The sequence below is a fragment of the Phyllostomus hastatus genome, unplaced genomic scaffold (assembly GCF_019186645.2).
Source record: "Phyllostomus hastatus isolate PE091 unplaced genomic scaffold, TTU_PhHast_1.1 phas_scaffold_114, whole genome shotgun sequence".
NCBI classification, from domain to species: Eukaryota; Metazoa; Chordata; class Mammalia; order Chiroptera; family Phyllostomidae; genus Phyllostomus; species Phyllostomus hastatus.
Genome location: NW_025334006.1, coordinates 972,486 through 990,131, shown reverse-complemented (window position 1 = coordinate 990,131; position 17,646 = coordinate 972,486). Strand labels below are relative to the sequence as shown.

Sequence of the window (17,646 nt, the reverse complement as noted above, 5' to 3'; positions counted from 1 at the left end):
ATAGATATTGATCTCTCCCGCTTCTTATAAGGCCACCAAGTCTTATTTAAACTTAGATATCTCCTAAAGACCCTGTCTGTAAACACAGTCGTACAGAGGGTTAGGGCTCCAATATACGAATTTGGGGGGACGCAAACATTCACAGCACCCTTCCACCCTGTTCTATTTTTCCCTATAGCATTTGTCATCTTTTAAAATATCAGATAATTTTTAACTAAATTGGTTATTACTTGTCTTTAACTACCAGAATATAAAAGCTCCATAAGGTCAGGGATCTTCCTTTGCTTTTCACTGATGTCTTTTCGAGAACCTAGAAGAGTGCTTGCACATGGCGATCGCAGAACAGATGAATGAAGGGAGAAAGAAGAGAGAGAGAGACTGAACACTGGTGACACACAGGAAATACTGATATCCAGAAAGGGAGATTAGGGCTTATCCTGTCCTAGAACTGGAGACACCTCGTCCAGCAACATGTAGATCACTTCACTTGACCAGGCATGATGTGGTGGAGACACTCCACATTGTGGTTCAAACTTGTGTCCCTTTGAGTTGTTATGGGGACTGTGGCGTCTTAGTCTGCTCCGGGTGCCCTAACGAAACATCATAGACGGGGTGGCTTAAACAACAGAAATTGATGTTCTCATAGTTCTGGAGATTGAAAGTCCAAGATCAGAGTGCCAGCCAGCGTGGTTGGGTTCTGATGAAAACTCTCTTCCTGACTTATAGACAGCTGTTTTCTCTCTGTGTCTTCATGTGTGTGTGTGTATGGGTGTGTGTGTGTGTTGGAGGAGAGATGGAGGGAGCAGGGGAGGGATAGAGTGGGGAGAGAGAGAGAGAGAGCGAGCACACTTTCTGGTCTAATTGTGTCCTGGGGGGCTTCCCCTTAAGACCTCATCTAAATGTTAATTATCTCCCAAAGGCCCCTTCTACAAATATCATCACATTGGGGGTTAGGGCTTCAAATTATGGATTTTTGGGTGACACAAACATTCATTCCATAGCAGATGATGTAGCAGGTAATCAAGGACTCACAGGATCCAGACCCATGAGATGTCAGGGCAGGGAATAGAACAGGAGGTCATACAGAGAGACCATGATTCCTCAGCCCAGGAGGTCAGTGCCTGGGAAACGTGAGGGCTGTGGTGAAGTGCCTCACAGGCTACCCTTACTTGTCAAAGCTTGTCTGGGAAGATGTTGTCCACTCATCATGTTTCCAGACCTTATGGAATTGTAGTCCCTAAGAAGTCTTAATTTCATGCAAATTGTGTGCTCCTTTGATTTTTAGCAAGTGATTTGATTAGGTTCCTCATTCTTTTTATTTATTAAAATTCTGGGATTTCTGGGGAGGGAATGTGAGGTCTGAGAAGTGGCTATCTCACTATTTTAAATAGTGTTGCTTTAAAAATACCTTAATGCTTATGACAGAGAAATTATTGCAAAATATCTTGAGTATTCCCACTAGTAAATTTTTAAATTAAATTAAATTAATTTTATTTTATCTCAAAAGGATGTCACAATGGTACAGGGCACTCACTTTGGTACAATCTTGTAAATGCTCAGATTGTTGGCCATCATTGTTTACACATTCTTTGTGGTCTGTTTGCTGTACTCAAGCACGCTTTGGCACAGAGTTCTTTATTGTCACCAGTAAACCTACTTTTGCCCACCCCTATATGTATAGCTATACAGATATAGCTATACATATTTTTCTTTTAAAAATTTTATTGTATATTTTTTTGCATTACCATTTAACCCCCAGAATCACCACATTGTCATCTATGTCCATGAATCCTTTTTCCTTTTTGCACATTCCCTCCACCCCTTACCCTCTGCCCCCCTACCCATAGCTGTCAGCCTACTCTCTGTCTATGAGTCTGTCTCTATTTTGCTTACTAGTTCAGTTTGTTCACTAGATTCTACATATGAGTGAAATCATGTGGTATTTGTCTTTCTCTGACTGGCTTATTTCACTCAGCATAATGGCCTCCAGGTCCATCTGTGCTGTTGCAAAGGGTGAAATTTTCTCCTTTTCTATGGCCAAGTAGTAGTATTCCATTGTATAAATATCCCATAGTTGTCTTATCTACTCATCTACTGATGAACACTTAGGCTGCTTTCATATCTTGGCTATTGTAAATAATGCTGCAATAAACATAGGGGTTCTTATGTTCTTTCAAATTAGTGTTTTGGGTTTCTTTAGATATATTCCCAGAAGTGGGATCACTGGGTTGAAAGCAGATCCATTTTTAATTTTTTGAGGTATCTCCATACTGCCTTCCACAGTGGCTGCACCAGTCTGCATTCCCATCAACAGTGCAGAAGGGTTCCCCCTTCTCCACATCCTCGACAGTGCTTGGTATTTGCTGATTATTGATGATGGCCATCCTGACAAGTGTGAGGTGTTATCTCATTGTGGTTTTGCATTTCTCTGATCATTAATGATGTTGAGCACCTTTTCATAAGTCTATTGGCTATCTGTGTGTCCTCTTTGGAGAAGTATCTGTTCAGGTTCTTTGCCCATATTTTAATTTGGTTGTTTGGTTTTTTGGTGTTGAGTTTTATGAGTTCTTTATAAAATTTGGATATTACGCCTTTACCAGATGTATCAGCAGATATGTTCCCCCATTCCATGTGTTGTCTTCTTTTTTTTTTTTTTAAGATTTTATTTATTTATTTTTAGGGAGGGAGAGAGAGAGAGAGAGAGAGAGACATCAATGTGCGGTTGCTGGGGGTTATGGCCTGCAACCCAGGCATGTGCCCTGGCTGGGAATCGAACCTGGGACACTTTGGTTCCCAGCCCGCGCTCAATCCACTGAGCTACGCCAGCCAGGGCGTGTTGTCTTCTTATTTTGTTGATGGTCTCCTTTCTCTGCAAACTACTAGTAGATTACTTTTTAGATGACCTTTAGAATTATTATCCAAGTTCTGATAAAACCTATTGAGATTTTGATTGAAACTGTATTAAACCTGTAAGTGATTATGTAAAATATGGACATTTTTATAATATTGAGGAGTTTTGTTCAGGAACATGGTAGTTTTCTCCATCTTTTTAGGTCATGTATGTCTTGATAAAATTTTACAGTTTTCTTCATATAAAGCCTTCACTTTCTTTGTACCTGTTATTCTTAAGTATATTATAGGGTTTTTGTTACTGTAAATGGGATAGATTTCCAGTATATTTTCTAGTAATTAATAGCTGTTATTTTGGAATATATTGATTCCTGTACATTGTTAAATATGAGGTCATCTTATTGAATTCTCTTATTACTATTAATAGTGTTTAGTTTATTCTTTTGAGTTTTTAAGAGGTATTATTCATGTATAGTAATAGTTTTTGCATTCTCATTTCCAATTATTGTAACTCTTATTTCTGTTGCCTGCCCTATGCTTGAGCCAAATATTAAACAGCATATTTGTCTTAATCCTAATTTTATGGTAATACCTCTAGAGTTCCACTGTGTGTCAGTCCATCCTAGCCTGTCTGCTCTCGGATTTGTTCCATCATTTTCCTTGCTCTGTTCTGCAGGGGGTTGACATTTGCATTCTGAGCCCAAGGCTCCCATGTCAGCTGGTGTCCATCTGGGTTCAGCCAATGGGAGGTCCTGGCAAGAGGTTGCTGAGCAGAGGAAAGGGAGAAGCAGGGTATTCCACCCCTATTCTCACCACAGGTAGCAAGTCCTGCAGCAGATGCCTCCATTTCACACTCCTGCTCTGGCCAGACAACTATCTCCATGGTTCCAGTTTTTGCTGGGCAAAATCTTGTACCTGGCCTCAGGTATGCTCTTTCCTCTTTTTGTTCCTCCAGCCTGAGTGCTCTTAGTCCCCAGCATAAAGGTCCCTGTCTGGACCTCATTTTTAGAGTCTTGTACCTCTCTCTCTCTCTCTCTCTCTCTCTCTCACACACACACACACACACACACATGCACACACACAGCTGCTGAATTAAAGAACTCATAGTTGTCTCTAATGTTTAGGGATCCCGCATCAGTATTGGCACAACATAGTCTGTCATTTGCTCTTTTGGTTAACACAGTGCAGACAGGAGGGAATGCTTCTCTACACCTCTTGTCCTGTGTCCTCAAAACACAAGACAATGGCATCTGAATGCCTTCAAGTTTTGCTGACATTGGAGATAGGTACCGCCTTGGAGTGCTGAGAGGATATGAGGATGGAAGCACTTGATAAAAGAAAAGATGGTATGATTAACTTGTCAAATCCTTCCTCCCAGGTAGAATGCATACAGTAGATTTTTGAACGAGGGAGTGTTTTATCCCAGTCGTGATGAGCATCCATTTTCTTGCTTCCCTTTGTGTTCCAATTCATGGTTCTGGAGTTACACATGAATTAGGGCGGTATTTTGAACAGTTGTACCCAGGAACTGAGGAATGTTTTGCAATATTATGTTCTTGCAATTCAAATTGCTCTTAAATTATATGTGTATGTCTCAACCTAACCTGAGTTTTGGACTAAAATCCAGGAGCATTCTTTATAACATGTACGGAATGTTGTTTGAATTTGTTACTAGTGATGTGGCCTCCACGGAGTCAATAATCAAGAAGTTCTTTGGAGAAATTAAAAGATTATGATATGTCTTGCATCTAGCCATAGATGAAACACATTACATTTGACCTTGTAGCTACCACTGAAGACACATGAAGGATATGTTGACTAAATGCTGTTAACGTCATTACATTTAATTTAGAAAGGTTATAAGATATTTTAGAATAGTCAAGTGAAATAATAAAAGATCTTTAAAGATAGCAAAATATCTTTTATAGAAAATGAAGTTAATTTTGGATTTGTGCTATCTACAATTTTTTGACATGAAGCATAGACAAAAGCAGATCTAAGTTTGGTAATTTCATAATTAAAAGGATTAAAATATTTTAAAAATATTTTATTTATGTATTTTTAGAGAGAGGGGAAGGGAGGGAGAAAGAGAGGGAGAAAAACATCAGTGGATGGTTGGTTGCCTCTTGCATGCCCCTTACTGGGGACCTGGCCTGCAACCCAGGCACGTGTCTTGACTGGAGAGAGATTTGAAGAAATTCAGCAATGTAGTACGATTTTTGGTTCTCTTCATTCTAGCATTGGAATATTTGAAAGAAGTTTTTAGCCCTGGCCAGGTAGCTCAGTTGGTTCGAGTGTCGTCCTGATATGTCAAGGTTACAGATTCTATCCCCATTCAGGGCATATACAAGAAACAATCAATGGGAGAATTCCAGTCAAGGTGGTGGCCAAAAACAACCAATCATAAAAAAAAAATCCCAAAACCCCAAAAAACCCTGCCCCTAGAGGTGTTGCAGATGTGGCTGCCGTGTGACAGTTGTGTCATTAAGTGGCAGAGAGGCCTGTCTATGCCCAGTGTTCTGGCGTGAGTGCCTGGATGATTGATGGTCTGACATTTGGTGATTAAAAAACAACCCCCACCACCACCACCAATCAGAACAGCAAGAAGAAAAAAGAATCCAAAAAACGAGGATCGTGTAAGGAGCCTGTGGGACAACTTCGAGTGTACCGACATTTGCATCCTAGGGGTGCCAGAAGGAAAATAGAAAGGCAAGAAATCGAAAACCTATTTGAAAATGTAATGAAAACTTCCCTAACGGGTGAAGGAAATAGGCACGTAAGGCCAGGAAGCACAGAGAGTCCCAAACAAGATGGACCCAAAGAAGTGCACTCTAAGACACATCGTAAGTAAATCACCAAGGTTAAATACAAGGAGAGAATCTTAAAAGCAGAAGAGAAAAGCAGTTAGTTACCTAACCCCCATAAGGCTATCAACTGGTTTATCAAAAGAAACTTAGCAGGCCAGAAGGGATTGGCAAGAAATATTCAAAGTCATGAAAAGCAGAGGCCTACAACCAAGATTACTCTATCCAGCAAAGCTATCATTTAGAATTGAAGGGCAGATAAAGAGCTTCCCAGACAAGAAGAAGCTAAAGGGGTTAATCATCACCAAATCAGTCTTATAAAATGTTAAAGGGTCTTTAAGAAGATCAAAAGTATGAACAATAAAATGGCAATACATACATATCTATCAGCAATTGAATCTAAAAAACAAAATGAACAAACAAATAGGACAGGAACAGAATCATAGATACAGAGAACGTTTTGATGGTTGCCAGATGGGAAAGGGTTAGGGGATGGGTGAAAAAGGTGAAGGGATTAAAAAGTACAAATTTGTAGTTACAGAATAGTCATGGGAATGCACAGCAAAAGGAATAGAGCAGCCAAAGAACGTACGTGCATGACCCACGGACATGGACAATGGTGTGGGGATTGCCTGAGGGATTGGGGGGGCTGGGTGGAGGCAGTCAAAGGGAAAAGTTGGGACAACTGTAATAGCATAAACAAGAAAATATAATAAAAATAAACAAATAGAAGGAAAAAACAACCAATGAATGCATAAATAAGTGGAACAACAGATGTCTCTCAAATCAATCAATAAAAAATAACTTTTAAATAAATAGTCTATAGATCTTGTGTAGATCATGATACTACTTTAAGAGATAGTAAAATCATGATATATGTGATAATCTTTTATATGATAAAGTAATATAATTTTTTGTATTAACAATAACTTGTCATATGTCATCATTACAGTGCTTAAATGTAACATGTAAAATTCCAAATGTAAGTATTGCTTTAGTAATTTTATTGATACTTCCACTGGAAGTGTTTCTGCCTCAGTAAAGTTCCTCCAAATTGAAATTAATAAGAAAAAACTATCTAAAAACCACAGTGAGTCAAAAACAGTTGTCAAAAACATTTGGCATGCCCATCAATAAAATATAAAGTTATGTGAAAATCTTGATTATAACAGTAGAATGATTTCTCTGAAATGAAAGTCAGGAAAAATAAGCCATATGAAATATGTATTGCAAGTTATGAATTAGGAATGTCTTTGTTTTCTTACTCATCTTCACATTGCTCATCAATACATGAGCAACAATACTGATTTTGCTTCTCTTCATTATTTTGACTTTTATTGGTACAAAAACAGAACTTTACACATATTTGAAAATTTTGTCATTATAAAGATATTTGTAAGGTAGAAGGATAGAATGTTTTTATTTAACAGTTTTTCACTTGACTTTTACCTTTTTTTTAAAAGATTTTATTTATTTATTTTTTTAGAGAGGGAAGGAAGGGAGAAAGAGAGAGAGAGAGAAACATCAATGTGTGGTTGCTGGGGGTTATGGCCTGCAACCCAGGCATGTGCCTCAACTGGGAATCGAACCTGCGATGCTTTGGTTCGCAGCCTGCACTCAATCCACTGAGCTACACCAGCCAGGGTGACTTTTACCTTTTAAACATTTAGATACATGATGTGTGGGCCTCCCTTTATACTCTTTCCCTAGACTCTTTGTTAGGGGTGAGCCTGCCTTTAGCTTCCAGGTGGTAGTGGCTTTCTGCAGTCAACATCTGGTCACTTGGCTTGGCTTCTTGGTTCTTGCGTGACCCTTTCATTATGCACAAATAAGCAGATACATGCCTATTTTTAAATGTACCTTCTTTTTAAATATAAAAGGTAGATTTATGGGTTGAATAGTGTCCCCCTCCAAAAGATATGTTTAAGTCTTAACCCTTATGACCTTAAAATGCAACCTCATTTAGAATCAATGTCACTGTACATGTGATTAGATAAAATGTGGTCGTGCTGGAGTGATGTGGGCTCCTAACTCAGTATGACTGTTGTCCTTATAAGGAGAGAGAAATCTGGAGACAGAGGGAGGCTGATGTGAGGAAAGATGGTCATGTGACGGTAGAGGCAGTGATCATAGGGAAGCATCTGTAAGCCAAGGAGTGTCAGGGAGTGCCAGCAGACACTGGCGGCCAGAGGAAGTAAGGAAGGATTCTTTCCTACCTGTTGCAGAGGGAGCACGGTCCTGCCAACACCGTGGTTTTGGACTTCTAGTGTCTAGAACGGTGCAAAAACACATTTTTGAAATTTTTAGACATGTAGTTCATGGTACCTTGTCCTAGAAGCTCTAGGAACTAATATGGGTAGCATGCTAAAGATACTCTTTGCCCTTTGTGTGTTTCTACAGGCTGGGGACTGAGAAGTACATCTTCTGGGTCATAACAAACATGTATTTTTCATCTTAACAGCTGCTCCCCATGGCCCCCCAGAGTGGCTGTCTCAGCTTGTGCTCCTATCAGCAGTGCATGAGAGTGTGTCTCCTCACGCCCAGGCCAACACTTGACATTAACACTTGACATTAACAGATAATTTTTTTCCCAGCTGATGGGTAAAAAGCAGTATTTAAAAAAAGAGATTGATTCCACGATTACTAGTGAGGTTGAGTTTTTTAATGTTAATTTTCCATTTGGATTTCTTCTGTCAATTTTTATAAACTTTGCCCATTTTTTCTGTTGTATTGTTTGTTTTCTTCCTATGAGTTTGAAATATTTCTTTATGCAGGTGATGATCTTACTCATTTTCAGCCACATTTAGTTTAGGAAGAACTGTTAAACATCAGGAATGTTTGTTGGGTTTGACTGGTTGTCTTTTCAGCTTCTAGTGAGATGATCAAAAGATATTCATTTGACCTATTGATATGAGGCACCTGTAACATAAGAACTTTAAAAAGCAGAGTAGCTAAATATTTTATGGGCGAGAGGAATGATGCCAATGTGGGGATTTTCAAAACATGTTGAGAAGACACACACAGGGTGTGTCTGAGGGCGTGTCATGGTCAGCCGTGGAAACAGGCTGAAGCCTTTGTGGGGCCTTGTGTGGGGGTAAAGGGCGGGAGCTTTACTGTACAGGCGAGATGAAACTGCTGCAGAGTTTTGAGTAAAAGGTAACTGTTGAATTTATTTATTTTAAAAAGTGATATTTATTTATTCTTAGAGAAAGGGGCAGGGAGGGAAAAAGAGAGGGAGAGAAATGTCCATTGTCTCTCACACACGCCCCAACTACAGACCAGTCCCACCATGCAGTCACGTGCCCTGACTCGGAATCAAACCCAGCAACCTTTTGCTTTGTGCAGTGATGCCCAACCAACTGAGCTATCCCAGTCAGGGCAGTAACTGTAGAATTTAATAAGATTAATATGATGATGTGGTAAAGGAGGAAGAAAATAAAAACAAAGAGAGGACTTAAGTACTCAGGGGTGAGAAGAAAATAGCCTTTTGTTTGTAACGACCCTAATAAGGAAGATAGGAAGGAAAGTAGCTCAACAAACCAATATGAATCTCTGATGAGTTGAGATTTGGAAAGAAGGGAACTTATTCAAGCATAAATACCAGTACACATGTCACAGACTGGGAGGACTGTGTCAGAGGCCTAAAGTGGAAGATGACTTTTGGGCTTCAAACAATGTCTAAGTTGTGCACAGTTCATTAGGAAAACGGGAATACAAGTACATGAGGGGTCTTTTCTCTGGGCAGGTGACGTACTGTTGACAGCCGGCAAAGAGAAAGCATCCCTCATCAGCTTTTACTTTGCTTCCAGTTCACAATGTCAAGGAGAGTGACTTTCAGATTGAAGGTGGGGTGTAGAGTAGAACAAACGTGATAGCGGGAGGCAGTTCACGATGGGCAAAAAATTATAGGAAAGCATCTATCTGCTCTGGGTGACCTGTACCCCAGGAAAATGAGAGAACTTTTAGTTACATTTCTGAACTCTACTGTTGACCTTAGAAAAAGCATGGAAAATGTAATCGTTGTTTTTCTTTAAAAAGGGTGTGTGTGTGTATGTTTGTGTGTGTGCAAAAGAAATTCCATATTTTAAAAATGCAAATTTCACAAACTGAAAATCCATGATTTTTTTTAAGATTTTATTTATTTATTTTTAGAGAGGGAAGGGAGACAGAGAGAGAGAGAGAAACATCAGTGTGCGGTTGCTAGGGGTTATAGCCTGCAACCCAGGCATGTGCCCTGGCTGGGAATCGAACCTGCGACACTTTGGTTCGCAGCCCGCGCTCAATCCACTGAGCTACACCAGCCAGGGCTGAAAATCCATGATCTTAATGTCATTTTGGGGGCAAGATCCTAGGATAGCGTTCAAAAGAGGTGACTTGTAGGCTCCTAGAAGAGAAAGTAAGGATCATTAGAACTCCATGTGGGTCTTATAAAAAAATGGCTGTCCACATGTCTTCATCGATTGGCAGGACTGTCAGATCAAGGAGCGCTGGTCAATATGAGCAAGCACCAGGAGGCAATGAGCAAGGGATGCTTAGCCCAGACAGAAGAAGGCTTAGAGGGACAATGGCTGACGTGGAGTATGAGAGGGACCATTACGGGGAAGAGGAGTCAGGTATCTGTGGGCTTCTCAAAGGCCGATGGCTAGGATTACTGGGACCTAGATTACGATTGAGTACAAGGCAGGGCTATCTGACCACTTAACAGAATCCGATAGTGGAACAGGGTGCTTGCCCAGAGAGTGATTTCCCGATCACTGCCAAGTGTGCAAGCAGAAACGGCTCACTTACTTTTTGGGAAATGTTCTAGGAGTGATTAATGCATCATTGTGTGGCCGACTCTAAAGTCCCTTCTGGTTTTGAGATTTTATGATCCTAGCACAGAGTAGGTGGAAATGGGAAGGAAAAGGTTGGCAATACAGAGATGGTGGAGCTCACAGGATGGAAGGAGCTGGAAGAAGACAGAAGAAAAGAAAGTCATGTAGTCCTATAGACTAGAAGAATTCACCATCCTTCTAGCCCCCCCACACCAGGATCATCCACAAATGGTGTAGGGCCTCACATCAACTTTCATGGGCTTTGGGGGAGGTCATCAAGGACAAAAATTTTTAATCAGAATTTTAATGATGATCAGAAAAGAGGACAGCGTGACGTTTGGGTCCTTACCCCAGCAGGGCCCCAATCACAGGACTGCTGAAGACCAGCAGCCCTGGCTGGCGTAGCTCAGTGGATTGAGCGCGGGCTGAGAACCAAAGTGTCGCAGGTTTGATTCCCAGTCAGGGTACATGCCTGGGTTGCAGGCCATGACCCCCAGCAACTGCACATTGATGTTTCTCTCTCTCTCTCTATCTCCTTCCCTCCCTCCCTTCCCTCTCTAAAAATAAATAAATAAAATCTTAAAAAAAAAAGAGCAGCACCAGGGGTGCAGGGGCAAGGCATGTGCTTGGAGGCAGGCCCAGGGCACAGGCCACAAGAACGAGAAAGGGGTGGAGTCATGTGAGAGGGAGGACAGGTACAGGAAAACTGAACAGGTATGTTGATCGCAAATGGGCAGCCGCCTGGGCTCCCAGGAGTCTCAGGGGCACCTCTTTCAGATGGTTCTCAGGGGGAGCAGAGAGTGGGGTATCAGGAGATTGAGGCTCTAAAGCTGGCTGTGCCCCAATTTCCAGAGTGACCTTGTAGATGCCATTTCACCTTTTGGCCTCCTCTCTCCTTACTGTCAAACGCGAACACCCTGTTAGCCTAAAAGCGCTCTGGCCTTCCCAGAAGAGAGCAGCTCCAGCACTGCATGGCGTGGCCTGCCTGTGCGCAGCGCGCTTGCTGCTGCTCATTTCCCTATTTTCACTGTTGCGGGGAGGGAGAACTGGTAAGAGAAGGGTAGAAAGAGGTGAGAAGACTTTGGGGCCAAAGTCCCTTGGCTCCGCCTCACCATCCTAGGGAGCTCAGGGGACCGGGACCTGGCGAAGGGCACAGGCCGACAGCCCCTCGCCCAGCAGGGCGCCCAAGATTGGAGCGGACATCCTCAGTTTCTGCTGTCCCTTCAACAAATCCCTTTTGCAGCAACGAGGGACGAAAAGCGAGGCACGCCCCTCCCCCACTAGATGGCACTGAAACGCCTCGTTGTCGGTTTTCAAAATGCTGGAAGGAGGAAAAAAAGACCAAAAAAAAAAAAAAAAAAAGAAGAGAGAAAGAAAGAAAGAAAGAAAAAAAATGGTGGAGGGGCGCTCATTTTGGCCCGCAGGCCCCATTGTGCAAAGCAGGGTGCCGGGCACTCCCCCCCCACGTACCGCCCCCCCCCCCTCCCCGGGCGCAGCTCTTTACGCGGCAGTGCGGCACCTCGACTTTGGAGTGAGGGTGAAAAGAGGGGGTGAGCGTTAGAGTGAAAGAATCTTGGGTTGCAACCTGGGAGGGAGGCTCCCAGCCTTTGCGGCGGCGCTGTCTCACGTGAGCGGGCCGGCGGGGGGAAGCGGCGCTCGCCTGCGGCCCACCCGCTCAAGGTCCCGGGTCCAGCCCTACCTCTCAGAGCCCCGGCAGGGCCTAAATTCAGCCGCCACCCAGAAGAGGGCAAATCCCGCACCCACGTTTCATTGACCCCCCCCCCCGCGAACCCCGCCCTCCTCAGAGCGCGAGGCCCCGAGCGTTTTCAAAAAAGCGGTTGAAGCAGCCCCCCTCCCCAGTTAAAATTCTCTTCCTCTTGTACTGAAAGGACCAGTTTTCTTTTTTTTTTCTTTTCCTCCTGAGGACCGAGCTGGAGGAGGGCGTGTGTCGGAGTGTCTGGCGCTGGCGCGGGGCTGCAGAAGGGCTGGCTGCGATAACCCCGCGGGCCGCGCAGCCCCGGGTGCAAACGCCTGTAGCTAGCAAGACAGCGCGGTGGCTTTCCGGGGAAAACAAACATCAGACACAACCCCAGACACCTGCGACCGAACGCGGGGACGCAGCGAACTTCCTCAGCCTCTAGGAACGCCGACTCTGCGATAAGCAGTCTTTTCTTTTAAAGAACCGAGGCCGGTTTTTACCACCACTGGTAAAAGAGAAACGGGAGATGGAGACAACATCCCTAAATGTATAATAATAATGCATGTAAACATGCTACATACCACATATATGTATATGTGCATAAATATGGATGTGGTCGGGCACATACCTATCTAGACACCATTGACTTGCCTGGTCAAAGAATAAGGCTTAGACATTCCGTGCCTGGGAAATGGTGCAGTTTATCTTTAAGGCGGCTAGAAAAATAAGAGATGAGGCTCACGTTGCACGGATGACATCACTAGCTTTTGGCCGCGCGCTCCGTGTTCTCGCCTGTGGGTTTTAGCCAAGGCTGCAGCGCCGGGCGCCCGAGAAGAGCGAGCGAGCGCGGCAGCGGCTTCCTCTGGTGCCCGCACCCGGGCCAGGCGATCTCCCGAGCCCTCCGGGCGGGCGCAGCCTCGGCTCTCGCTTCCCGGCACCGGCCGAGCCCGAAAGGCCCGGAGCCGCCGCCGCCAGAGGAGGAGGCGGGGAGGGGAAGTCGAGCCACCCAGCCTCCCTCCCCCACCCTCGCCCCATTCACCTCGGCGACCACTGCACGCCGGGAGCCTGATCGCGGGACACGGAGGCCGGGACGCGATTCTCTCCACGCGGCCGAGCGAGCCGGCATCTCGGCCCCGGGTGGGCAGCGAAGAAAATGGTGCAGACTGAGAGCGGCTGACCCCAGTCGGGCCGCGCGGACGCGGCGTTCGAGCGCCCGGGCTCTCGCGGCGGGGAAAGGGGGCGGGTTGTTTGGAAGGGCCAGGGCCAGCCGCTGTTTCACTCGGCGCCTGCAGTATTTTCTCTGCACCTGGGCAGCGCGTTCCCGGAGCTAGCCCGGAGCCACGTGAAGTGAGGCGGTGGCGTCGCGGGAGAGGCGGGTCTGGAGGAGGCCGGGTGGACACTCCAGGAAGAAGACCGCGCGGGGGAAAGCGGCATGACGACCCGGGGGCTGGCTGCCGGGCGGACGGCGCGCCGCGACCGTGCGACCTGTCCATGGTGTTGAAGGCGCCGCGCGCCCAGCTCCGCGAGCCCGGTGCAGCGCGCCCCGCCGGGTGCGCCAGCCTCGGCGCAGCCCGCTCCTTGCGCCCGCCAGCTGCCGCCCAGTTCCCGCAAAGCCCGGGCCAAGGCTCGTCCCGTACGCCGTCCGGGTGACCGCGCCGTGGGCCGGAGGGGAGGCTTGAATGGCGAGGCAAGAGTCAGACGAACCAGGAGCCCGCAGGGGAAGGTCGACTGAGACCGCGTGCCCACGGGGAGCCCGCCTCTGAGTGCGGAGTGCTGGCCAGACGGGACAAGGGACCTGCTGGTGGCCGTGCGTCGGAGATTTCTAAAAGACCCGACCCGGAGAAAAAGAACGTCTCTCTGCCTGCAGACCGGCAGAGGGAGAATTGTTGAGAGGGAGACCTAGGGCAGAGTCCGGGCAGCCGGCCCTGGCATCCAGAGGTCTCCTTCGCTGGCCGGCCGCATCGCGGGCGTTTCAGTCCGTTCCGTCATTGAGTGGTTCCTGCCGACAGCCCGTCCCCCACCCCAGGCAAGCCCTGCGTGCGGGTCCCGTCGTCACTCTGCACAGAGAAAGCCCAGCGGCCCCGCCGCAGCCTAGGGCACTCGGCGTCTAGCTCCCGGCGGGAGGGCAGCGGCGCCCGAAGCCCGGCTGTGTGCGGACTCGGCCGGTTCAGAGCAGTCGCTTCCCGCGGGGCAGCGAGGGGGCGGGAGGCGGCCTGGGTAGGCTCGCGGCCGCCGGAGGCTGCGCCTGCCCCGGAGGATGCCCAGGAGACCGCCGGAGTCTCTCCGGATCAGAACTTTGTAGGCTGTGCGCCCCACCCCCGCAGTCCCTGGGCCTTGCACCGGCAGGTGGGGGCCGAGGGGGCGCCGCTGCGAGTCTCCTCCTGTCCCCCCCCCCCCGCACCCACCTTGGCTCGGGCCCCCGTCGCTTTGTTCCGAGCGCGCGGAGGGAAGGCGAGGCTGCGGCGGATCATGCCCATGGTGTAGCCGCGAAGCGGAGGCATGGCTGCCGGAAGGTTACTGCTCTACACCGGTCTCTCGCTCGCGCTCTGCGCCCTGGGCATGCTGGCCGTGGCCATCTGCTCGGACCACTGGTACGAGACGGACGCCAGGAAGCACAGGGACAGGTGCAAGGCCTTCAACACCCGCCGGGTGGACCCCGGCTTCATTTACAACAACAACAACAACTTGCCCCTCCGCGCGAGCCGCTCGCGCCTGGACCGCTGGGAGGGCAAACTCCTCCGGGCCCGGAACCGCCGGCAGCTCTTCGCCATGAGCCCGGCTGACGAGTGCAGCCGGCAGTACAACTCCACCAACATGGGCCTTTGGAGGAAGTGCCACCGGCAGGGCTTCGACCCCGAGATCGCGGCCCTCATTCGAAAAGGTAAGCACAGCCCGTGAGGCGTGGCGCTGTGGCACGCCTGGCCCCAGCTAGGCCCGCAGCCCTCTCCTTCCTAAGCCCGGCCGAGGTCTATCAGGCCTCCCGGTTCCTGGAGGTCAGGTTACGCAGGCTCTCCAGAGCCTTGGAGCCTTGGAGAGCCTCGGAGTGGCCGAAACTTCGCCTCCCAGTAGCTGGTGACTGAGGCTTACCTCTCTCTGCCCCGCCTCTTGCCTCGCGTTTGTCTGAGATTCTCAGGGTTCAGGATTTTCATCCAGGATCCTACTTGGATCAGTCTCTGAAAGGGAAGGGGATAGAGGAAGCCCTTTAAGAGTGATGTGTTAGGTTAGATGGACTCCTAGTTTTGATTTTCATTTTGGATGTTGAACTGATTCATCAAGGCAAATTGGGGGAAACATCTCACACCAAAGTCCTTATTGGTGCCAGCAACGGTTGCTAGGTGCCTACTCTACCAGGCACGGTGCAGGCACTGGGCGTGTAAACGTCAGGAGGGCCCAGCTCCTGCCCCGTGGCAGCGCCAAGCCTGCTGACCAGTAGCGTCATACCGCAGTGCTTGATTTCTCCTTCTGAAAAAGTGGTTGACAAAAGTGACCTGTGTGTATGGCATCTTGGCAGGGTGTAACAAGCACAAAAAAGTAGTTCTTCAGATAACACCAAAGTGGGCACCGCAGAGAAAAAAAAATACTGTTTCCAGAAGACATATACAAAATACCCAGTGTAGCAAAATAGGAAAACATCTGTATTTGCTAATGATAAAAATTTACTTGATACTTTAGTATGAGCACACACATTTTTAAGTCTGCTAATATCGGATACAGTTTGTAAATCTTGTATGATATATACTTTGGGGACCCTCCTGTTCCATTAACCCACTGAAATATTGTTTGGATGTATATTGATATTGCTCTTCTGTGGTAGCTACATCCTGGTGCGAGCTTACATCTTGGTTTTCTCTCCACTATATTTCATTCTTTTCAACGATTAAGTGGTGATGGTAAGCTGAAATGACGCTGTTTATCAGCTGTCTTTGAGGCCAAGATATGAAACAGTTCCTAATGTCTCTTAATATCCACATGCGGGTTTGATGCTGTTTTAAAACATAATTTGTGAAAACAGGTGTTCTTTGATTTCTAAAAAATGTTGACGTGGATCAGAAAAAATGTTAATAAAAACGTCCGTTGTTTCCGAGTGACAAGCAGCAGGTATGGTCTTGGTGGCCATTCGGACTTGGGTGAGGTAGGTCCAGAGAGAGAGCCCGTCTTAACGCTCATTTTGTAGGTTCTGTAGAATGACTATGGATTTTTAGCTAGTGTAGTTGTGCACGTGTTAACATGGTACACATCACGTCTGCTTCACGGTTAGGCACTTACTAGAGCAGGGTGACCCAGCCGGAGCTCTGCAACTTTGTACGGGTGTGTGGGATCTTAGACAATGCCAGGTGAGAGCAACTCGGGTTTGGAGGTAGAAGTAGGGAAAGAAGAGCAGGCAGAATAGTGTTGGACCGTGTGTGACTTGATAGCGGTTTCCGGCTTCTCAGACTCATAGTGTTGCTTTATCCATCGTTTCCCGCTTTCATTGAAATGGGAATGGTAGGAAGTTAGCCGGAGTGTGAGGAAGAATTCACGTTAATAATGACTGATGCACGCTGGTAGGACTTACTGCAGGGCGTTCTTGCATTTCCTGCCTTGAGCATCTCCTGGAACAAGACAGGTACCCTTCCATCTGATATGGGTTAACCTCACTTAGAAAAAGGGGGCGGGAATTCATGGCTTCTGACAGATGTAATGAGTGCTTTGATTCCATGTTGCTCTGCTTGGCAATCTGGCTGGAAAGGTTGACTTGGTCTGTGCACCAGAGGGATTGGTTACCATGGCGACATGTTCTTCCGGTGAAGCTGGAAACACAGTGACAGGGAAAGGGATAGGGGAAGAATGTACAACATTTTGACTTTGTATTGACTAATTTTTAATTGCAGCAACAGAAAATGGACACGGCACAGCAGGGGGATTGAATGCACTGATACCTAGCGTTGGCAGGGCATTGTATTTCACTTCAACTAATGCGAATCCTGTTCCCCGTCACCCAAAATACAACAGTCACTGCCGGCTGCCGGCAACCCGCTCACCGTGGCTTCTTGTTTCTGCCCGTTTGACGTTCTTGTGAGGTATTATTGAGACAGATGCCACGCCAGCATTGCAAATCTTCAGAGACTTACGGTCACTATCTTCATTTTTAACCTCAAAACGTTTGGAAGCCAGATTTTCTTTTCTAAGCAGCAATAGACATATATTGGAAATAAGTGCATCTTCTGTTAATGGCATTCACAGGCCATTCCAATAACACACAGCATTGAATTTTTAGACTTAATCAGTATTCTTCCTAGATGGGCAGGTTTTAGAAGGTATTAAAAAAATAAAATTAATGTCCTTTTTTTCCAATTTCTAAACATATTTACTTGCATTTTTATATTGCATACTTTGAGATATTGAGTTTTATTCTAATTATTTATACTGGAATTATATGGGCCACAGGCAGCACTATCCCTATAATGAAAGGTTTAGTAATTTCAGATTCCTGATTAAT

General features: G+C 46.4%; 1 protein-coding gene and 1 non-coding gene across 3 annotated transcripts in view; both read left to right on the top strand.

Moving 5' to 3' along the window:
- The first annotated feature begins 5,284 nt into the window (after positions 1 to 5,284).
- On the top strand, positions 5,285 to 5,406 carry LOC123829859. The gene has a single exon (XR_006787666.1). It is a non-coding gene; the product is annotated as a small nucleolar RNA SNORA17 (small nucleolar RNA).
- Positions 5,407 to 13,852: 8,446 nt separating this feature from the next.
- Positions 13,853 to 17,646, top strand: part of TMEM178B (transmembrane protein 178B) — a 322,401-nt gene continuing 318,607 nt past the window's right edge. For both annotated transcript variants that reach the window (XM_045855593.1, XM_045855594.1), the window contains exon 1: positions 13,853 to 15,048. In XM_045855593.1, coding sequence (XP_045711549.1) covers positions 14,667 to 15,048 — 382 coding nt within the window. In that variant the 5' untranslated portion in view covers positions 13,853 to 14,666. The remainder of the gene's footprint in view (positions 15,049 to 17,646) is intronic.